Below are 23,843 nucleotides of genomic sequence, written 5' to 3'. Positions count from 1 at the left end.
GACACTGTGCAGTCTTGGGTCTTCCGAGTGCTGTCACCGTCACTGCCCAAAACTCCTACGTGTTGGCACACGTGGCCATGCTGAAGTGACGGAGGGCCTCGACCGTGGATCAATTTCAAATTAACTCCCGTGCGTGAACGGCTGTCGAAGTGGTTTTTTTTCAATACGTCGCAAAAAACACATCTGCTTTCAGACCTCACCATTTCGACCGTCGTCACACTAAACGTCGCTTATCTCCAACCGGTTCAGTTTGTTTATGATCGGGCCTCGCTCGTAAAAAAAATGATGTCATGCCTTCAGGAGGATCAACACCTGGCTCTGGGTAAACAAATGAAGTCACCAACACATGACCTTGCTTCGTCACCCGCCGTGTTTTGAGTCTGGCCCTTCAGGGCGAGGGATGGGGGGATAGCATCATTTGCAATGAATAAAGAAGAAGCCAATTTCCTCATCGCACACAAGGTTTAGTCAATACCCTGGGTGGGAGCGCACGCCTGTGTTTTGCATTCGAAGTGTAAAATGACACCAGACCTCTCGGACTTAATTGGCACCTGCGCGGCTGACACATTCCACCTGGTGGAACCGGTTGCGAGTCATTGTGCCCAGGCCAAGCTGTGCCACGCGATGCATGCATTGGCAGATTCACCAAATATATAAATATACACATGCACACATCCCCAATGTACGTACAGCATACGCTCAACAATTGTTACCAATTCAAATATACCTACGCCGATAAAAGGATGTACTCCCAACAATTCTGGCTTTCTTTGCAAAACAATTATCAGAAGCACTTACATTCATCAAGTCCAACGAAGGAACTTCCTGGAAAAGGAATGGGCCGAGGTTCTCTTACGATGCAATGCAGATTTGAAATGTGACATTATTCCAACGATAAAAGATGCAAACGGACAAATTCATCCGTCGGCCTTCACACGGGGTGACCTTAGCAGCACACGTTATACTTGAACCAATCACACAGCAGCCTGCTGCTCGTCAGACAGGGGCATTGGTTGGCCACTTCTTTCCTCCAGTGTTGCAATGACAGAGGCCCTCATCGCCCCCGCACCAAGCACTCACCTTGGGCACGAGATAGCGACGCGGTGAATTTTGGAACAAGCGCATTTAACATTGAATAAGCCACAAACACGTGCAACAGCGCGGCCTGATCAGTAGAGAAAAATCTAAATGTTTAAATTGGAATATTTAAATAAATAAATAAAACTCCAGCTGTTTTGTTTAAATGGGTGCCTGCACCAAACCGCGGCAAACGTCATAGACGGTAACAAAGCCACGCTCCGTCATTGGCTTGTGTAGTCTCCCTCGACCGTTTGTTTACGACCGCGTCCCCGTTGGGATTTATTGTTTGTGGCCCACAGGTGACAGAAATTTGTCCATGACGTTGACCAGATTGAAAGCCCCGTCGAACAAAAACACAATGGGCAGTATTTTTTCAAAAACCACGATGACTGTACTGTGATTGAGACTGGTTCTGGAACTGTCTCATAATAATAATTTAAAAAGCGCAATCGATGGCAACGCTGCTAAAATTTGACCGAGGTCAAAATTTGCCAAAAACTTTGCTCACATAATTATTAAACCAAAAATATCAGCCCAATTTTTACTGCCTATTTATCATAATAACTTAACAAATGTACAGTGAAAAATGTACCCAGTCACCCCTTGAGAAAAATCACCAGACTTCAGACAAAAAACCTGCCTTTATCATCCAACTGTTTATGTAATTTCTTCATTTTTTTGTTCAACCAACGCCCACAGAAACACAACCAAGCCACCGGGCGTGGTGTGAGCAACAGGTCCCCGAATCGCACGCGCGCAGCACGTGGCTGAAGTCACGCTCGGTGTAAAAACAACGGCGGTGGCAGTGGAGACGGACACATCACAAGGCTCCCACCTCGGCTCCGTACTGCGTGACTTCGTGTACAGTAGTTTCACGGGCTCTGAGCCCACGCTTACGTAGATTCGTGCGGTGGCCAATGTGTGCGTAAGGGTGTTCCTCTGTGTATATCCAGTACAGTAATGTTCATGGCGTGCGGTGGTTCACGCGATGCGTTACCATCCCAGGTTCGATTTAAAGCCACTGATGGCATCAGTGGCAAGCGGTATCTGGACCTGTGCTGGGGCTACCGAAGGTCAAGTTTGCCTTAAATGTGTGCCTGTCGTGTGGTGCATACACACTGGTACTGCGGTGGTAGTTGAGTGTGATGCTGGCTACTCCAAGCTCCTCCTGTGTGCTGAGCTGGAATCGGTGGGTGCTTGCTAATGGCACTGCACAAAACAGTTCGATGGGCTGTTATTGTGGATCTGTGTCTTTACATACTATCTACAGACACAACAATATATACATGATTTGGTTACCTTTCCTATAAATTTCACTCATATCGCGTTGTTGTACCGTTTGTTGTTGTAACGTTTTGACCCCTCCCCTACTGGACATGTGTGGAAAATAGAGCTTTATAGCTCATCGGATTCCTCCACTATAAATACATATTCTGATTTAGATAATACGGTATATACTTTATCTCCGCATCCCATCCCATCAGACGTCGTTCTGCGTCATCACATATACGTGCTCTATCGTTCCAGCGCTTGCGCAAAAATGCATCCTTCACGCTCCACTTCGCCCACAAATTACCAGCTAAAGTACACAAAACAGCTGTCTGCAAGTGAAGTGGTGGCACGCAGCCCATGCCCGCAGGCCCGCGTGTGCGTGTGTGTGCAGTAGGAGCTCGAGAATTGATAGGCGGCGATGGGAAGGGAGCCTGAGAGTGGAGTGTCTGTTCCTACCCGCTGATCAAAGCAGCCCATCTGCCCATTCATTCACCGGCGTTTGTCAATCTTCTGCTGACTAAAGGGCTAGCCACACCTATAATTCACGGAGGTTTTATGACCTTACTTCCCCGCACTGGTCAGTGCCATTACTGCGACAAAATCTCTCGAGAGTGTGGTCAGTCTGAGAAGTTAAGCAAAGTTAAGCCTCGTTAGTACTTTGGTGGGAGATGGAATAGAAGTAGTAGCAGGTGATACGAGGTAGCTAGCAGAGGGCAGTACTGCAATGAGTTCTTGAATACTGTATATCTGTGTAGAGCTTTGAGTGATATCTCCTTGAATGCATGGTTTCTCGGGTTTACAGCAGAGGTCGCAATCGGGTACCCGATACCCGTACCCTACCCGATACCCGGCTACCCGCACCCGGCCGAGTACTGGTACCCGTTTGCGACCCTGGTGCGGCCGGGTACGGGAACGGGTAGGCCGTGAGTCACTGGTGAGTAACCGTTTGTCACTAATTTCCCTACGTCTTGTCTCTTCTCACAATTCAAGTTCCTAGAATCAACCCACCCGCGCCTGCGACATGGCTTCATCCCAGAGGTCGCAATCGGGTACCCGATACCCGTACCCGGCCGGGTACAGGTACCCGTTTGCGACCCTGGTGCGGCCGGGGACGGGTAAGGAATCAAAACCCGTTTGCGACCTCTGGTTTACAGGTATCCCTCCATTTACGAAAGGGATGCGTTCCTCAAAGAAACACGAAGTTTCATAAATTTTAACAGCTTTTACCATTAATTTAAGACCAAACCTGTGGCATGTGTTTCGGTAGTAGGGTCATTCCAACTCTACTCCTAACCTAAAAATATATCACCTATATACAAAAAAAATAATAATAATGAACATAAATATTAAAACTAATTTTTTAACAAAAAATAATTAACCTTTTCAGGGAACTCGCCAAGAGACCCGCATGTTGGAATGACTCAAAAGGTGAGATATGGAGGCGTGACTGTTGCACCGTGATGCGGATGGATGACGCAGCCTCCCGGGTGGTTCTTGTTTGGTCCCATGGCGCGTGTCAGGTGAAATATCATGACTTCAAACTGTTATTTGGCAATAAAAATACATCTATCTGGTCAGAGTATATTTTTTACATTTTAAACAAAGTCATAAGAGTTGTCTCCGTGCTAAAACAACTGTTTTGTGGGGCGGCACTAATTTATATTTGCGGTTCGGAACCAGAAGTAAAAATCCCACAATTCTAGGGTGGTGAAAATAGCATTGTGTTTGACAACCATTACCAAATTCCCAAAATAATGGTGGTGCTCTTTTTACCAACTACTGCGGAAAACTACGCAGCTCCCTGATGAGTGTTCCGGTTGTGCCGTGTGTTGTTCGGCATTATGATGTATGACGTTTGAGGTCAACTTGGCCTATGAGATAGAGACCACGTGGATGTTCATATACCCTTTTTCCAGTGGTGTCATCAGTTGCTGAAAATTGAACCTCGGATGACAATGCAGTGTGCGTGTGTACCACTCCACCACGACTCATGTTTTGATCCACATAAAGACACATGGACCGAAACGTCGGAACATCATGATGGACGGAATCAGAATAAATGTATTTCAGAATCAGCAAAGCCCAATGAGCTATACAGTCCATTTCAAGGGCCAATCAGCCAACAGCGGCAGCAAAGTGTTAGAACAGTGACCAGTAAGCAGTAGAATCTGAAAACACATCATTGTATGAGGGATGATGATTGGCTGAGTTCATCATCCCAAGCTCAACCATCAATTATATGCTGATCAGAGTATATTTAAAAGGGCATTTCGGCAGGTATCCCTATAAGAGTAGTCCAACGGCAATACACATTCTAGGCTGGCCCTCCATGGGAATTACCACTGGGTCTTCGAAGTCACAATTTCAATTTGCCTTTGGCTGAAACTCACATTGCGAAAGGGCGCGACGCCCAGCACAAACATAACACTTTCAAAAGGGTGAGCATGGCGCATTTGAGTTTACTCGGCAGAGACATTTTAAAATCAGCACTGTACATAGAGGCCTTAAGCAAACATCACGGTAATAAAAGACAAAGATCCCCCCTATAGCCTTAGCAGATTGTTGGGACAGGTTAAACTAAACAAACCTATTTTATATTTTACCAGGTCAGGCCCACGAAGCTATTTTGATCTTTTTCAGAAGCGACCTGGCCACAAATGATAGTTCAACAAAGCGGCTTGTCACGTGGGACGTTATAGCAGCCAAACACTCTAAACGCGTGTTTATAAATGTGGAGTGAAAACCGGAGGACCTGGAGAAAAATCCACACCATCACGAGGAGAACATGCAAACCCCAAATATACAGGCATCAGGGTCAGGGTCGAATCCACGACCACCTGTATAACAGGCGAGGTAGTTAACATCTCGTCAGACACACACGGACCCTCTTTCGAGTCAATGGGAATCAAGGTTACGAAAAGACACATCGAATATTATGAAAATATCCGTGTTCACCAGCACCATATAAACATGCCACTGCATGTGTGGGGTAGCAACTGCATTGTGGAATAATGATCACTGCACCCAAAAGACCTTCACATTGCATCACTAATCGGCTGGAACAATTGACCACCCCTCCCCCTCCCGACCTTCCAATTCAATGAATCGTCGCTATTCTTAGTTGTGAATCCATTAAATAAATATTTTTGTTCACAATCTGGCGCATTACGAGCACCTCTAGTGACTGCAGAGGTGATGCGAACCCATGATAGTCGTGTACTGTACACTGAACATGTACAGAATTGACCATAGAGCAAGTCGGGTTGATTGATGATATCCAGCACACAACTAAGTCACTTCAGTGATGAGAACACCGGCGGCCGGTCGCCTCCTTGTGACTCTCCTATCGCTGCCGCCACCCTTCCCGTGAACTTTGCTCAGTGATTCCTCCAGCCATCCACCCACGGCCGAGGACTCGGTCACACCGTTTCATCTCAGCCACTGCAGCTCTAAACGCCTCTCTTTCTGCTTTTTCGATTGAAGAAACGTGTGAACTCTCGTTTCTATTCCAAGCCAACCGTGGCTTGTAAACGGATAAACCAACCGTGTTATATGCAACCAATGGGCACGGTTGGCTACGTACGGTGTGAAAGAAGTTCAGCACACATACGTAGTGCTATTTGGTGCTGGGGCACATTTAGTCCTGTGCTGGGCAACTGTGTTCAACACGATCACCGTCAGTATTTGTGCGCACGCCGCACGCGCGCGCTGCTCGCAAATGCGCGGTCCTCACATGCCGGCACCATCGCGCGCGGGTGCGCGCCACGTGCGGGCATGCCGTGATGCAACGAGGAAGTGGTTTTTGAAAAAAAAAGTAACCATGCGACAAGAGAACAAAAAAATTCGATGCAGTTGATGGACGAGTGAATTCTGCAACGCAAACAGAGCCATGTGCGTTTCGCGAATTTGACCCCTAAAGCGCATCGCTCGAACTGGTACATCAGTCTTTTTTTTCAGCATATTTTGTTTGCACGGTTGGCTACAATGGGAAAGTGCAACATACTATACATGCAGCCTTTGCGAAATGCTATATTTCACATCCTGCAAGAAGACGGAGGCTGTTCGCGCTTCTGTCTGTATCTAAATATCTACTTCAGGTCATAAATAATGCTTCTTTGTCTTCTATGACAGACACGTTTAAGAAGTGTGACGATGTTTCTTGATGTGGCTATGCGCTGTTAGCGTTAGAACAAACGTGTTTGCTGCGTTATGTAAGGAGGCTGCAGCACAACGTACCGAGTGATTTCAACACCATACAAACTCTCGATTTAGGGCTTTTGCGATGAACCGCGTGGTCTCAACAAAACGTGTGTGCCCCCAATTACCAAAGAACCATTACAAAAAAACTAACGAAATGAGCGGTGTGTAGGATTCATACAAACTTTTGGACAAAACTGGAGAAGAAGAAAAACCCGTTGCAACACTTGGAATGTCCCGCTGTGTATTACGGTGCCAACGCCAGAACCGCTCCACGCATACCGTGGCGGTGCAAACAGATGAAGGGGATGATTATGGGGCTAGTTTGTCAGGTAGCGGGATTTTTACCACTCACACTCATCTCCGGTTACAGCGTGGCAGTTCTGGATTCAGTCCGCTATGAGGCTGCAGAGCGATCCAGTTTCATTGGCCCTCCTTGCGCTCCGTTTAAATTTGGACTTTGACACCACTGCTTCCACCAACGGCTGTTCGATCAAGCAGATTATCACGGGAAACACATGACCTGCCTCCAACCAAATCACTTGTAAACGTGCCCGATCTCATCAGGTCTTGGAAAGTTAAGCAGTGTCGAGCATGGTTAGATTTTAAGAATATAATCACAGTTCCAAATGGGTTTGTGGGATTTGTGGAAATGTGGCATTCATACACGAATGGAAGGCCCATGGGACCTGGGCTTTCACTGATCCCAACGAGGTGCCATGACGCCCAGTGACCACCCTAAGGTCAAACAAACCCAATGGGACTTCCAACCGGCTTACGGGGATTACCGGGAATACCACTCAGACCACTGAAACCACCAAAGACAGCACCACTGTTGCGACCACTCCATTCACCGGAAACTACCACTTGGGACTGCACAGAATCAGCCAGAATCTGAAAACACATCATTGTATGAGGGATGATGATTGGATGAGTTCATCATCCCAAGCTCAACCATCAATTATATGCTGATCAGAGTATATTCAAAAGGGCATTTCGGCAGGTCCCTATAAGAGTAGTCCAACGGCAATACACATTCTCGGCTGGCCCTCCGTGGGAATTACCACTGGGTCTTCGAAGTCACAATTTAAATTTGCCTTTGGCTGAAAATCACATTGCGAAAGGGCGCGACGCCCAACTCAAACATAACACTTTCAAAAGGGTGAGCATGGCGCATTTGAGTTTACTCGGCAGAGACATTTCAGACAGAATCACCATCCCGGCCAGATAAAATGGACAATGCTTAGCCAAGCTAAGCTTAGCGCATCCACAGCTTAGCTGACCTAGATTCCCAATAGAATCGCAATAAAATCCCATTCTATTGCATGAATCTTCAATGGCCAATCCCCCTTCGAATCTAATTCAAATGTATGGAGATATAAACTTGGGAGTCGCCCATGCAACAACCATAATTATTGTTAAAATTGCCCAGGATGGAGTCATAGAAATCGGATACGGTTTCTGCAAAAGTTGCCCGGCTCTAGGGGTAACGTACATCGCGTTCCTGCGTTTGTTGCTGAGGCAGGGTTTTTTTTTTCGTGCGAGTTTACTCCATTTCACCTGTTGCACAAACCTGTCACCATCTGCTAACCACACTTTCCATCCTACGTGCGGTACAATGCATCGGAACGTTTACATGTTTTTGTCTGTCATGTCATTCAGCTGGAACACCCTTACAAAAACATACATACGCAACTGTGCTTTGTCAGGGTTCGACAGTGTTCAAGAAAATAAAATAATTCTCAAGTGTAACCATCATCAGGTGTGTCCGGTATGGCTCGGTGAATGAGTGACAGTTTTTGTGCAAGTCTCACCGAAAGAAAAAAAAATCTGTCGACGACACCTTTCTTTCACACTGCCAGGTGTGGAAATACCCGAGGGCTGATCAATTCTCACCTACGTGCAGGTAATAGAAATGGTGTACCCATGCAGAGTACAAAGTACGGCTATTGTGGACTTATACACAAGTTGGGTTGGTGAAAGTAAACATCAGCCTAACCGTAGTAGACTCACTCGAGGCCAGAGAGGTTAGGCAATAAAGTTTTACAAAGAAGTCTCTTGTGACTCCTCAAAGTTAATCTTCCATATTCACCAATAAAGTGCTAATTATTACATGCCGCATGTGCTTTGCTGATTGATAAACGTGATAAGATGGTTGAATACTGAGAGGCGAGGAGCCCGCGGTTCCAAAAAGTCTTGATGGCAACTGTGTAAAAGGTCACGCAGCAATCCACTTACGTCACTGGAAGATCCCTTCATTCAAACGCACAATGCGGTCAGTGTATCTGTGGCAAAACGAGCATTGGCCAGTGACTATTTATTACGATGGAGGTTCAGACACGTCGGTAAAAATCTCAGATTCTGATAGTGGAGTTCCATTTATCTGCGGCGCAAACCACCGTTGCATTCTCACCAGCCTCCCCAGGTCGAACTCCAACTTCCTCGGGGGCTTTCGGTGTTCTGCCATATAAGCTCTCCGATGTGCTTTCAGGTTTTTCCAGTGTGTTGTTCAGTTTCTTCAAGAAGCTCCCAGGACGCGGAGGGAAACGTCAAGACGTGATGCCGAACAACAACACCCAGAGCATCCCGAAAAAAACACATCGGAGAGCTAGGTGGGGCTTGTTTTATGAAACCGAGTGGGACGTCGATGACGGCGGTGGTGGTAGTGATTGGGGCTGACTTGACTCTGGCCATGATTTCAACTAAAAAATGTGGAGTTCGGCTCGGCTTTACCAACCGCACGATAATATCAGTCTTACTCTTTGGTTTTTTCGGTAAAGTCACGTAGGTAAAACAAATGATCAAATAAAATAGTTTAAGAAGTTTTATTTTATTAATTGTTTTACCTACGTGACTTTACCGAAAAAACTAAACAGTATGAATCCTTGCAGTCACGAAAGCTTCAAATCTAGAATATCAGTCTTTCCTTGCCGATACAAAGCTGTTGAGGTATTACGAATCAAAGCGTGGGCATCAAGAACACAATATAGTTTGGATACTCATCTCAACGAAATAAGGATTACTGTTTAAACCCTCTTTAAAGAGCAAGCACGGGCTTTCATGCTGTGTATTTACATCACGGGGAACCATTTTCTCTAAGCAATTTAATTGCCTCCACACTGGCATTTAAAAAAAAAATAAACTCATTCCGTAAATAAATACAGACATTCCAGGAAGTTGGCCAATAAAAGTTCGGGCTCAATTTCTGCTCACGTCAGTAAATGGGGTTTAGATGCCAGGTTTTACAACACTAAGAACCGAAATTCATTAAGCGGCTCTGTGTGCCTGCATCAACGTCCAGCGTTCGTCCGTGCCCATTCACAACCTCGCACTCAACTAAAACACTCGCCTCATTCATGAGACGCATTCATCAATGGCCAACAGCAAGTGACCACATTACCCTTCTGCTAATTACTATGGGTCTTTGTTTTTCGCTCAAATTAGCTAATCGTCTTGACCTTTGCAGCTCTGACTCTGCCGATGGACAAGAAGTTTAACACCGGTCCGATTGTCTCTCTGACAATGACATCGTCTCAATAATCTCTCTGGCCTGTAGTTTTCTACCCCTTCATTTGCTACCCAAGGGGACCCCCCCAGTAGCAAATGTCCCCACCCAACACAAGGTGTAAGCAGCGCTGGCCTGCATAACATAATTTCTCATAGGTCATGTCTCAGTACTGTATTTCATGAGGTTTTTTGGATTAAATCGCATAAATATGTGTCGTTAAACCCACCACGACCAATTGGTAAGGTTTGTCACGTAAACAAAACATGCCAATGCATTACTAGTTCAGCACACCGGTGTGTTAGAAAGTAAATCCACAACATTTACAATCCGAGTACCGTGACATTTGACCAGTAATTACAACCAGCCTCATCAGGTGACAGTCAGAGTTGTGGAGAAATCCTCCTGTTTCGGTCTTAAAGTAGAGGGATGTGATGTCATCACTTGTGAACCAATCAGGTGCGAAGACGGGGGGGGGGTAATGTTTTCATATACATTAAAATGAACTCTATTATTGGTTGGGTTACTCAAAGTGAATCAACATACATAATGTATGTTCATCACGCATGCACATTATGCATGTGCATTATGTATGTACACTCTACCGTTTTTGGGTACATAAATCGTAATACCTGTTACTGGCTGCTCACAATTAATCACCATCGACGTATGGCGATCTGTATAGGCATGCAGCTGGTGTTTTAATTCCATGAAATAAATGTTTAATTCCAAAGCCCTCCGATATAAATGTGGCACTGAACTGCCGCGAATAGCAGCCCGGTCATGTCGTCTATAAATATCACGCCCACGACACGAGCAGCTTTAAATGAATATCCATTTTTAAATGACCATAAAAAAACACGACAATGAATGTGGAAACAACGCGACCACGGTTAAGCACACGTGTTTACACCCTTGGACTTGACTTGCACTGTAAACTCGAGCACGTGACCCCATAAACAGAAGTGAATTAATGCAGAATTTTATTAATAAAGATATTCAATGTGGCTCGTAGTGAGTTGTGGGTCACCACACGCTATCAAAGACGACCTAAAGCATACCCAGAATTCTTATGGTTCAGTAGAAATGCACAAGACTCAAGAGAGCCTAACTCAGGCATCCCAAAGACTTTCAGAGAAATGTCCTCAGGCGGCACACGTAACTGCCTTGTAAACATTTGCCACTGGGCTCACGTCATCACGTCTTGGGTGGTTATATATGGCAACACTGAAGGCTTTAACTCTGTGATGTACACAACAGGAATGAAACAGCCAAACAGACAATTCATCATCCACCAAGATCAATCCACAACAAGAGTGAGGTCTCCACAAGTCATCGCCATCTCTCGCAGTTCTTTCGGGTGTAACAATCTACCTAGCACCTGCCTACAAGATGATTTCATCACTCCATCTCCGTAGCGGATGTCCTTCTCGGTACAATTCATCCCTCAGTTGCCACTTAATTGTTAGTTCCTGTTCAAGCCCAATTTGCACGATACCTTACTAAACAGTTAATATGATGTCTCTCACCTCTGTTTTAGTTTCTCTAATCCTTGTCCTCCTATTTATGTACGTGTATATTGCAAAGCATGCATCTGTCCATGCTTCTTTACACATTTATGAGCTTCTGTAATGTACATACAGTATTGTATTTGAATACAAGAATAATAATGCCCTTGATTTACTCCAGAAAGCCTCGCTCAGTCTCGAGATTCTGATTCAGGAAGGTGCGGCCATTGCGACGTTTGGTCAATTCCATTTATGAGTGTTTGGCATGTGAGAGGAAACTGGAGTGTCCGGAGAAAACCCACTACAAATACAAGGCGGTGAAACATAGACCTCTGCATAGACAGGTTCGACAATAAATTGCCGCACTGCCAACTCCTGGCCATTTTCCAGCCAAAGCTAGCATTCTCTGGCAGTCTCCCATCCAAAGTTCGAAACAGGCTCAACTCTGCTCAGGTTTTGAGATTTAATGAGATCGGATGCATGCGGAGTGACATTTTCCAATAGAATTATGCAATAAGCAGTACAACATTTCACATCGATAGCTGCTGAACGTGCACCATTGACGCCAAGTTGGTAACAAGCTGCAAATTAAACCCACAACTATGAATGACAAGAGAATCTCAAACACTGATATAGCATGTGCATGCAAGGGTATATACATGGTTTCCATATCCCGTACAGTACAATGCTGCACACCATGTTCCGTCTGAATAAAGACCTGCGCTGTAACCAGTAACGATAAGTATAACCGTGTAACGTATACCCACTCTCTGTGCATGTAAACAAAACGGCCATGCATCTATGTATAGCTCGTGTGATGTGTGCGTGTTTAGCCATGTGCTGATGAAGCCTTATCTTGAGCGCGCTAGGCTGGGAACATGGCCAAGAGCTCAGACGGTCTTAGATGAGACCGCGAGGTTTGAAAAGTAAAATAACGTGAGATTTGCTCTCCAAGAGACCCTGAAAGGGAAGCTTGAATGGATCACCATACAGAGACAAACTCATCTTCTTGGTTCTTTCGGTAAAGTCACGTAGAAGGAAAATAATAAAAATATAACATAATAAAATAATTCTCACGACGTTTTGGCCACAACGCAAGCAGCCGTCTTCAGGTGGAGAACAGACTCTGCCTTCTCGACAGACCTGTTCTCCACCTGAAGACGGCTGCTTGCGTTGTGGCCGAAACGTCGTGAGAATTATTTTATTATGTTTTATTTATATTATTTTATTATTTCCCTTCTACGTGACTTTACCGAAAGAATCAAGAAGATAAATGAAAACAACTAAATTAAATCAGTGATTTAATTTAGTTTTTTAATTAATTTTAATTGATTGTTTTACCTACGTGACTTTGCCGAAAAAAACAAAGAGTATGAATCCTTGCAGTCACGAAAGCTTCAAATCTAGAACATACAGAGACAAGCAAGCAAGTTAAAAAGGCGCTACCGTGTAGAACTTGTACAACTCTTAGGTTGCATACGATGACACAAGAATATCCATTCTATTCGTACCCCGACGAAACAATAGGGAGGAATTATAGAAAGAAAAAAAAGTACTTGTTATACCAAAGCCTCGATATGTCTTCTCGCCAATCTCGGTGCGATTAGAGCATTCAATCTTTTGACACTATCCTCTGCAAGATACAGTAGTCTCTAAAGTTGAAATCGGCGGGGCATCTATAAATGGATGATGGTACGTGTGAGGCTGTACCTGGACTTGCAAGTGTTGGGTGTGGTGCTGAATTAACCACCCTCCTGCACTGCGTTTGACATGCACGTGATGGATGGATGAGCGTTACTATTAATATTACGATATTGTCTTTTTTGTGATTACTAGTACTATAGTCTGTATTATTATCTTTGGCAAACGTACAGCTCTGTCGTCAAGCCACTGCTGGGTCAGGTCCTCCCCACACACCTGTTGTGGGTCGCGGGGGTTGTTTGACCATACTTCACCACGCTGGTGAGTGCAGGTCGTAGGAGCATAGAAGTACAGCACAACAATGGCTACACGTGAAGCACGTAGCCCCAGTATGTTTTTACCTTTTAGCAAATTGATAGTCAATCCAAAGTGTACACAATTCGATCAAATTACCCGCGACAGGTGGCGTGCATTTCCTAATCTGTTTGATTAAATTCAAAACCTGTACATTTTAAAATCCAGTGGCAACTACAGTACAGTACTGCAAAGTTGTTGCTTGTCTCTGAGTGGAACTGCGTCCGAGACAAAGATTAGTTGTAAAATATATATAGATACATGCATGACAGTATTGAGCAGTATTAAGAAGTGTGTGTCATCCAATTAATTATACACACACTACAGAAACCCTTTTTCACACCGACTTCATATGCATTGAGATTATTGAGATTATTTTGGTGCTATAAATGTCCAAATTAGGGGCCACTTTGTTGAGCTCTAATTTGTGGCCAGGTTGCTTCTGAAAAAACAAGTTAGTACCTCGCTGGGCTTTGCTTGGTGGGATGAGGATGGTTGCGTTTTATTCGTACGTGTTTGGGTTATTTGTTTACATTTATTGTACTTGGCACTACCATCGTGTTTTTTTCTGTTTGTTGTTGTAACGTTCTTACCCGCCCCGACTGGACATCTGTGAGAAAGAGCTTTATAGTTCATCTTCTTGGTTCTTTCGGTAAAGTCACGTAGAAGGAAAATAATAAAATAATAAAAATAAAACATCATAAAATAATTCTCACGACGTTTCGGCCACAACGCAAGCAGCCGTCTTCAGGTGGAGAACAGGTCTGTCAAAAAGGCAGAGTCTGTTCTCCACCTGAAGACGGCTGCTTGCGTTGTGGCCGAAACGTCGTGAGAATTATTTTATTATGTTTTATTTTTCATATTTTATTATTTTCCTTCTACGTGACTTTACCGAAAGAACCAAGAAGATGAATCCCTGCAGTCACGAAAGCTTTAAATAGAGCTTTATAGCTCATCAGATTCCTCCAGTACAGATCAATATCCTGTAACCCTGATACATCAACGGCATTCGGGGCACCTTCTTCTTCCGACGTGGATTGTGCACGCTCTGTTACACAGGTGAACGACATCGCCGGCCACACACACCACACGGTACGGCACATAACGAACGCTGTGCTACTCCAAGTTACATTGGCCAACAAATTTCTGGTGGCCACTGGGGGGGGGGGAAGAAAAAAACCCATATAAAAAACCAAGAAACCCCCAAAAAAACCCACCCTTCCAAACGAGTCGCGTTCAACAAGTCCCCTACACAACATTCAAATAAGACAGGTTTTTGTTTTAATGCATACAGTGCACAGCCATAAAAAAAAATACCGATTTAAGGGTCTCCATCGGCAGCGGTGTAACGAGCAAACATATAAAAAAAACTCAGCCGCCAAGTTCATCATTAGCACTGCCTCACAGCTGAAAATATAGCTGAAAGTGCCAGCACTTAAGGAGATGGCCTTGCTTCAGATCACACGTAAGGCGCATTGATGTATTGACTCGACAAGTCTCTCTGCCCGTCATCTCACTTCTTTCAGCTTTAAGCCATGCTGAGTAGTGCCCTTTCAACTGGTAAAATAGACAAATCACCCACCCCCCCGAAAGAGTCTCTGATTTAATGTGGATAGTTTTTCTTGCGCTGTAAGGCCGTGTTTTTTACATTTTCTGACTTTCAACATTTCCCATGCCTCGTAATGTGTGTACAGGTTTAGCTTATCAACTGCTGGATGAGACCCTGTCCCTGCGTTACCCCCTGCGGCAAATTTTCACGACGCCGGTCACTGCGCATTGGTGACGAATGGCGCGTGTCAGCAGCACTGCAGTCGCAATATTCCAAATACATCACTTTATACCAAGGCTGTAATTATAATATATATTGGGGGACACACATCCCTCCCAATAAAAACCCATAAAAACACATCCCCCCCCCCCCAATATTAAAATATGCTCAAAATGTCCCCCCCCCCCCCATATCTTACCTATCAAATATATTTCTGTTTATATGATTGTGGTTATGGTTGTACTTTAATAATCCCTAATCTCTGCCATTACATACAATGAAGCAAGAAAAGGTAAAAAAGGAACAAACAGAGCAATGTAATACAATACACTATTAGACATTATTGTAAAAAAAAGAATAAAAAGTCCATCCTATGTGTTCGTGAATTTTTAAAATATTTTAGGCAGGAATTTCGTTTTAAAATTTAGATTTTTTTTTTCTAGGGGGGGGGGGGGGGCCAGACCTCTGGAAGATTTGGTCCTCCCCAAATGTTGACTCCATGGCTACGGCCTCGCTTTATACGCATGGCATGCGGCGAGTTGCGACGTGTGACCGCGCAGTTTGACATCCAGGCTGCTGGCCACAAGTTGGTGGGTGCACATGTGACTTACAATCCCAAAACCGTGGCCCTAAATCGAGCTTCAAAGTCACCAAACCGTGGAAGCAAAGTGATTAAAAAAACCCGCAGGCCACGTCACTCGTCGCACGCGTACTGTATACACCGGACGAGTACCGTATGTACATGCACATTTCAAATTGTTTTCTTGAATGCATTTTACGTACACACATTTATGCATATGCACACAGTGCAACGCTTCATTTGCATATGGGCGCCCTGTATTACGTCTGTGTAGACGCAATGTGTGTGGTGGGTTTGTGTGTTTGTTCGGAGAGATTTGAGTGTTGATTTGGAGAGTATAATAAGCTCACGTTATATTTCAATAGCAAGGCTGGTCCAGTGGTACTACTATGTGTGAGCACAGCACGTGTGGCATGCGTATTTTGTACGCAATTGCTGTCATGCACGAGCTGCTAAATTTGTGTTGTTGTTAATCTTTTAAGCCGGTACGTCGCTGCCAGGATAGAGCTTGAGTGGGCAACCACCATGCATACCAGGTGGTATAGGTTGCAGCTGTACGTGTTTTGGCAGCAGAGGGCAACCAACCTCGCGTTGAACTGTGGTCACGAAATCCGCACGACCAGAATGGCATTGGAGAGGCCCTCATCCAGCTGTGGATCAACTGTACATGAACTCCTGCCAAAGCAGCCCCCTTTGTATTGTTTACATGTGGTAATATATGCCGTGTGTGTGTGTGTGCTAAAGACAACACGATACACAGTGCACTCTTTACGTGTATACATGATATATTGTGTGGATATACAGTTATTATTTTGAGGAAACGCAAGTGCAATTGGGGTACAAACCTTTAAAAACTTACTGTCTATAGATATATATACTGCACACCTATACTGTACGTAAATTAAAAACCCAAAACCGCATGCCACGCTAAAAGAGTGTGAATTGCATTTCGGTAAAAATGTTGCCCACGGGGCAAAAAGGCCAAGGCAGGCACAGCGGAGTTGTCATGGCAATAACAAATCACACAGATGATCAAACAGATGATCAAACAGATGATCTCACAGATGATCACACAGATGATCAAACAGATGATCTCACAGATGATCACACAGATGATCAAACAGATGATATCACAGATGATTTCACAGATGATCTCACAGATGATCTCACAGAAGATCTCACAGATGATCACACAGAATGATCACACAGATGATCTCACAGATGATCTCACAGATGATCAAACAGATGATCTCACAGATAATCAAACAGATGATCTCACAGATGATCAAACAGATGATCTCACAGATGATCTCACAGATGTTCAAACAGATGATCAAACAGATGATCTCACAGATGATCTCACAGATGATCAAACAGATGATCAAACAGATGATCTCACAGATGATCTAACATGATCACACAGATGATCAGATGATCAAACAGATGATCTCACATATGATCTCACAGATGATCACACAGATGATCTCACAGATGATCAAACAGATGATCTCACAGATGATCAAACAGATGATCAAACTCCACCTCGACGTGAGGTACAGCAGCAGCGACGATGTCGTGGTCCACTCTTAAATTAAGAGTTCGTGACCACAACAAGCCACAGACGGGATGATGTGCCCCCCACCCACCTCCAAAGGTAACGAATTCACTTGATTTGTGTCAACGTGTTCTGTCACCCACCCAACCCGACACGCAGACACAAAACGAAGTACAGTAATAAGCGTACCCAGCGAACAGGCCAACGTTGGCTAAACGTTTGAGGCCGAGTCGACCTAGGGGGAGGCCCAGGACCGGTTCAGATACTCGTCACTTGGTGTTAGAAGAGCGGGAGTCGAACTCGGGTTGCCGGGCTCCCCCCCGCACACAAAGACAAAGTGCTGTTAGCGAGCAGCACCTATGAAGGCCGGGGTAGCCAGCACCACGCATGGCCGCCTTTGTCTCCCCAGCGGCGATGTTTTTACGCACGGCACCAGGTACTCATTTGAGGCCGAGTCAACCTAGGGGAGGCCCAGGACCGGTCCAGATATTCGGATTCGGGTGGCCGGGTTCGTAGCGCAGTGTGTTAACCACTACACTGGCGATTCCCCGTACACGCTCCTACACACACACAGTGCCCCCAACACACAGCACTCAATGTCCACAGACACTTGAGACCAGGCAGTTCTCGTTGGTTCCATAGGTGCTTGCTGGAAATTCCACGTTGCCCTGGCGAGACCCATTATTCACCGTATTAATGAAATGCATCAACTCCTGTTGACCGTACACTGCAATTACTGAACGACCCTAAGTTCAAGCAGGTGAATTTTACCCACCCCAATGGCATTACGCAGACATCTTCACTCAACCCCCCAAATCGACCAGGGTGGTGAAGTATGGTCAAATTTCCCCTCCTGGCAAGGCGTTGATTGACAAAAGCCTGTCCGTAACAACAGACAGATGAGAAGCCACTCATCCAGCAGCGAAATTTGGCAAGATGACTCTCCATGCTCGCTCATCCTCCTCCTCCTGCACGTGGCTGAGTGGATGGATGGATGGGGGGTGGTGCCATGCGAATCACTCACCTTCGATGCTGATGACTCTCTCGCGCAGCTGCAGCTGAAGCTGCGGGTCCCGCACCTGCTCCAGGAGGTGGTACAAGGCGTAGATGTTGGGGTGGACGCCCTCAAAGCGCTGGATCTCCTCTCGGATCGCGGCCGAGACTGCGCCAGGTCGACCACCCCTCGTTCGGTCCATGGTGCAGGTCCAGCGCTTCTTGCTCTACAGTCCACAATCTACAGTCTACAGTCTACAATCCACAGTCTACAATCTACACTATACAGTCTACAATCTACAGTCTACAATCTACAGGGGCCCTCCTTCACCACCCAATTCTTCCACCCCAATTCCTCCTCCTCCTCCACTCTCCACCGACACCCCTGACCCCTCCTTGCCACTCTTTCAACTCCACCACGTGTACGCTCCTCCACAACGCCGGTCTCTCTGTCTCTATATCTCTCTCTCTGGTGTCGGGACGTTCCAACTCTCTACGAAACCCTCCTTGATCCTCTTGCCCCGTGGCCCCGAAGTTTCCAAACAATTGTGTTGATATAAACTCCGCCCAAGGTCCCCACGCTCTCACCAAGACCAATCAACAACGCCACCAAGTGATGCTGGAGAAGCAGATCGGAGCAGGCGCCGGCAAATCGTGAATCACCACCCCCACCACCACCCCTGCTTAATGAAGATTCTCATCAGCCTTGGAAGAGACAGAGCCACGGAGAACACGGTGGCGGTGGTTATGTGGAACAACCAAGACTCCTGCGATGACTGCCAGAGTCTTAAACCACAACCACCACAACCAGCACTGTAAATCCAGGTGTTGGAGAACAGGTGGAGGCGTTGTATCGTATCCACAAAGTCCGTCTTCCGATGACCCTGCGTGGAATGTTTTACTGAAACATTCTCTTAGAGCAGTAGCAGCAGCAGTGGCAGCACGAGTTGAGTGACCCAGGCTCGGGGTTTTATTCCGCAGATCAGCTTTGCGCCACCAGCAGCAGCAGCAGCTGTGGACCCCCCTTCCTAGGGGACCATGCCCCTACCGACTCTTGAGCAGGTGACGGCTGCTGCTGATGCTGCTGCTGATGATGTTCATGATGACGGCGATGGTACAAAACAACAAAACTCAAGGTAACTTTGACCGGAGACGTGGTGGTGGTGGTGATGATGGTATATCCCTGCTGGTAACTTGGTAGCAGCGCAGGTGCCTGACGATGATTGATGGTATTCAACGGCGATCGTAAGTTGTTAGGAGAGCAGGTCGACTGCTATTACCCACTGTACACACACATACACACACAGACACTCTCTCACGATCCCAAACACACCACTTTGTCGGTGTTTAGACTGAACTCATCCTCTCCGGCGCAGTGCCTTCCACGCGTCTTGCTGCCCGGCTCTCCGACACGTGTCGATCTCCCGCCTCCTGCTGCCCCCTCCTCCTCGTGTCTCTCCGCCGCGTGTCCGGCACCCACGGCCGCCGAGTCGCAGCGCCTCAACCCCGCGGGGTTGCTGGGCGAGACCGCGCCCACGTCACCGCGTGCGGGCAGCAGCGACAACCCCCACCCACCACCACCCACCGCCCCCCCGCGGAGCCCCTCCCCTACCCCCCTAACCCCCCACCCCTCCACCCACACCCCAACCCCCACCACCCCTCCACCCCCACCCGTCACCACCCCCCCCCCACCCCTCCACCCCCACCCGCCACCACCCCTCCACCCCTCCACCCCCACCCGCCACCACCCCTCCACCCCCACCCGTCACCACCCCCCCCACCCCTCCACCCCCACCCGTCACCACCCCCCCACTCCTCCACCACCCCTCCACCCCCACCCGTCACCACCCCCCACCCCTCCACCCCCACCCGCCACCACCCCTCCACCACCCCTTCACCCCCACCCGTCACCACCCCCCCACCCCTCCACCCCCACCCGTCACCACCCCCCCCACCCCTCCACCCCCACCCGTCACCACCCCCCCACCCCTCCACCACCCTTCCACCCCCACCCGTCACCACCCCCCCACCCCTCCACCACCCCTCCACCCCCACCCGCCACCACCCCCCCACCCTCGTGGCGTGTGTCACGTGGGCAGGGGGTTGGGTTGTGTGCCATGTGCCACCCGCCCGCCTTGCCAGAGTGGGCGCTCCCTCGCTAACAGCACTTGCCCCACAGCAGTCTGCTCAGGCTGCACGGGGGGTCCTTTGTGCGCATGTGCGTGAGTGGTGCACCTAGCCTGGCACAAGCGCCGTGATGACATCACGGCAATTTAGTCGGTTGGATGCGGGGTGTGTGTGTGGCAGTGTGTGAGCGGATAGCCGCTCACGGTCTACACCAGTGACACTTATCTGAACCGGTCCTGAGCCTCGCCTAGGTCGACTCAGCCTCAAATTAGTACCTGGAGCGGTGTGTAAATATAGCCACTGGGAAGACAAAGGCGGCCGGGCGTTTTGCTGTCCGCCTTTGCACTTGCTCCGACAGTCTGTGAAGGCTATAAGGGGGATCTTTGTCTTTGTGAGTGAAGTTGTGTGTGTGATGTGCGTGTGTTGTGTGCGAGTAAGTTTGTGTGACCGAGTAGGTTTGTGTGAGTGCGAGTGAATGTGTGTGTGTGAATGAATTCGTGTATATGGCCCTGTCACTCACTGTAAGAGTATGAGTAAGTTTAAGTGAGTGAATGCGTATGTGTTCTGGCGGTGTGATTGGGTGAGTCTGAGTGAATGAGGCCGTCTGTGGATTGAATGATTTTGAAAGGCTGTCACATTTAAGCGTGGGTGGCTGTGAGTGGGTTGTTGGTGCGTGTTTCCGATTCCTTTTTTGAGTGTGTGTGTGTTCTATGTGTGAATCGGTCCTGGGCCTCCCCTAGGTCGCCTCGGCCTCAAATGAGTACCTGGTGCTGTGTGTGAACATCGCCACCGGGGAGACAAAGGCGGTCGGGCGTGTTGCTGGCCACCACAGCGCCTTGTGTGCCGTGTCGGCCTTAATAGGTGCTCGATAACAGCACCTGCCCCTACAGTCTGTTGAGGCTATACGGTGAATCTTTGTTCTGTTAGTGGGCTGTTTGTGGGGAGCGGTGACAAAGTGGTTAGCGCACTGCTACGAGAATCCAGCTAACCCGAGTTCGATTCCCTGCCACTGCTAACATCAGTGGTAGGTGATATTAGAACACCACGACCACCCGCCCCTACGGGACATCTGTGAAAAAGAGCTTCACAGCTCATCGGATTCCTCCAAGATAAAGATTCTGATTATGTACGCTCTACATACATCATACAGTGTACATACACGTGCACATAATATCGTGTTCATACGTATACGCACGCATGAATAATGTACATGTGCAATGCCGGTAGGGTTGTTTTGTTGCATGCTTGCAATATCTAAGCGCAGTATTATAAATAGTTGCAGCTGATTCGCTATTTCCTTGTTTAGTGCAAGGACTGGCGCAGTGGTTCGAGTGCGCTGCGCTGTGAACCCGGTGAACTGAGTTAAATTCCCAGCGAACATCACTCTCACTTGACCAACGTGGTCAAAGCAAAAGCCCCATGGCCGACACGGCGTGATGAGGCCCTAACTCAACAGCGGATTGACGAAAGGACTCTAAATTACATCATTTATTCAACCCATGTCATTACCATGCACATATACCCAACCTATACTCCAAATAGCATGGTAATTAAGCGTTGCATCACACGAACTGCGTACGGCTGACTGCTGATGAACCCTAGAAAAGGTGAAAATGATACAGAGTTTATTTAAACGAATGCCGCTGGCAGGGCCGTCCATAGGGTGGCGGGGGGGGGTTGCTGGGACCCGGGCAAATCCAACTGATGGGGCCCCCCAACGCCTTCAAACTAAACCGGCAGAATTACATCTGACTCCGTGATGTCGAAACGCGGGGCCCCCAAAGCTCGGGGCCCGGGGCGGTCGCCCCGATTCGTCGCGCCCAAGGAACGGCTCCGGCTGCTGATAAACACACAACGTCTGTGGAAGGCCGGTAGGTCGATAGGTCGATTTACTCAAACGTATTGTATTCGCTTTTTTGGAACTATAGGGGCTTGAGCAAATGCTGTTGGTGAATTCTAAAAGTCTAACTCGGCACAGGACACAAAATAATAATTAGCGTCTGAAATCTAATAGAGAGGGTCACTTGCCCTGTAAACATCTGGGAGTTTAAAAGCATTGGTTTACGCAAACCTGATCGCTGATGATACACTGAATGTCAAAACCGGTCCAGTATTTGTTTGTATTACGCAAACGCTGCTGGAATTATGCAAAGAAAGATGTTCGCGTAACTGATGAGATGTGTCATTTTAAAAATTACAGTTTTTTTACGTGGAGGGACAGATATGGGAAGGATAATTGCCCGCGTATTTACTTAAAATGTCAATAGGTCGATGTACTAACCCATGGGTCGGCAACCAAAATAACATGAAGAGCCTTTTTTTTATTCGGTAAAAACAGCTCAATATTTTAAGAGCTGCAATCCATGTGAATAACGTCACGAAGCCGTCTTTAAAGAGCCGCGGGGGATGCCGACCCCTGGACTAAACATAATTATTTCCAAGTGACGTTTAGGTTTCGTTCACGGATTAGCCGATCGATGTGGATTCTTAAGCGCACGAAAAATTGCGTGGGAAAGCGTGCGTGACTTCAAAATCGATGGTTTCCCTCTTGGTATTCCTTGCACCTGAATGGGTTTGCGTGTGACCCTACCCGACCACTAGAGGTCGCGCGAATAATGACACCACGAAGCTGACACGCGCTACCATGTATGTCAACGGAAGCACTGGGGATACAAAGGCGGTCGGGCGTGGGGCGCTGGCCACGTATGTCACTCTGGCCTTAATATGGGGCTTGCTAAGAGCATTTTCAGCGGAACCCTGCGATTCGAAATGTGGGACATGTACTAAGTGTCTAGATGTTACTGTGTTACTACATGCAGGCGCCTCTTGATAATAATTGGAAGATATGTATCTACTTGCAGGAGATTTCAAGAATAGTATTTTACCCCTTTCTCGTTCCCTGCGTCCTAAATGTATTTATTTGGAGACCAACATAAGGATCTGTAAATACTGCACTGTAGATCAGGGGAGGCGCGGTTGCGCAGTGTGTTAGCGCATTGCGCTATGAAACCGGCTGTCAGAGTTCAATTCCAGGCTACGGCTAACATCAAAGTGGCGAGTGTGATCCGAATCAGTTCAGTGTCTCTCGGCGCCCCTCACTCTCACCGACTCACACTGACTAGCGTGGTGAAGTATGGTCAAACAGCCCTCTCGAGTTGACGCGTCGTGGTGAGGGCCTTCGTCGAGCGGTGGATCAAAGAGGTCACTTCACTCTCAAACCTCGGAGATGCCTGCATTGATTGGGATGTTTGGCCAATGATATT

At 47.1% G+C, this 23,843-nt stretch overlaps 1 protein-coding gene across 1 annotated transcript in view; it reads right to left on the bottom strand.

The window, feature by feature from the left end:
- LOC133346082 (arf-GAP with GTPase, ANK repeat and PH domain-containing protein 1-like) overlaps positions 1 to 19,946 on the bottom strand; it is a 169,821-nt gene extending 149,875 nt beyond the window's left edge. The window contains exon 1 of the mRNA XM_061557423.1: positions 18,485 to 19,946. Coding sequence (XP_061413407.1) covers positions 18,485 to 18,656 — 172 coding nt within the window. The 5' untranslated portion in view covers positions 18,657 to 19,946. The remainder of the gene's footprint in view (positions 1 to 18,484) is intronic.
- Between the last annotated feature and the right edge of the window lie 3,897 nt (positions 19,947 to 23,843).

Source organism: Lethenteron reissneri, chromosome 23 (genome assembly GCF_015708825.2).
Source record: "Lethenteron reissneri isolate LAM-NWPU_2019-01 chromosome 23, ASM1570882v1, whole genome shotgun sequence".
NCBI classification, from domain to species: Eukaryota; Metazoa; Chordata; class Hyperoartia; order Petromyzontiformes; family Petromyzontidae; genus Lethenteron; species Lethenteron reissneri.
The sequence above is the reverse complement of the archived record's forward strand: the minus strand, read 5'-3'. Positions and strand labels throughout refer to the sequence as shown.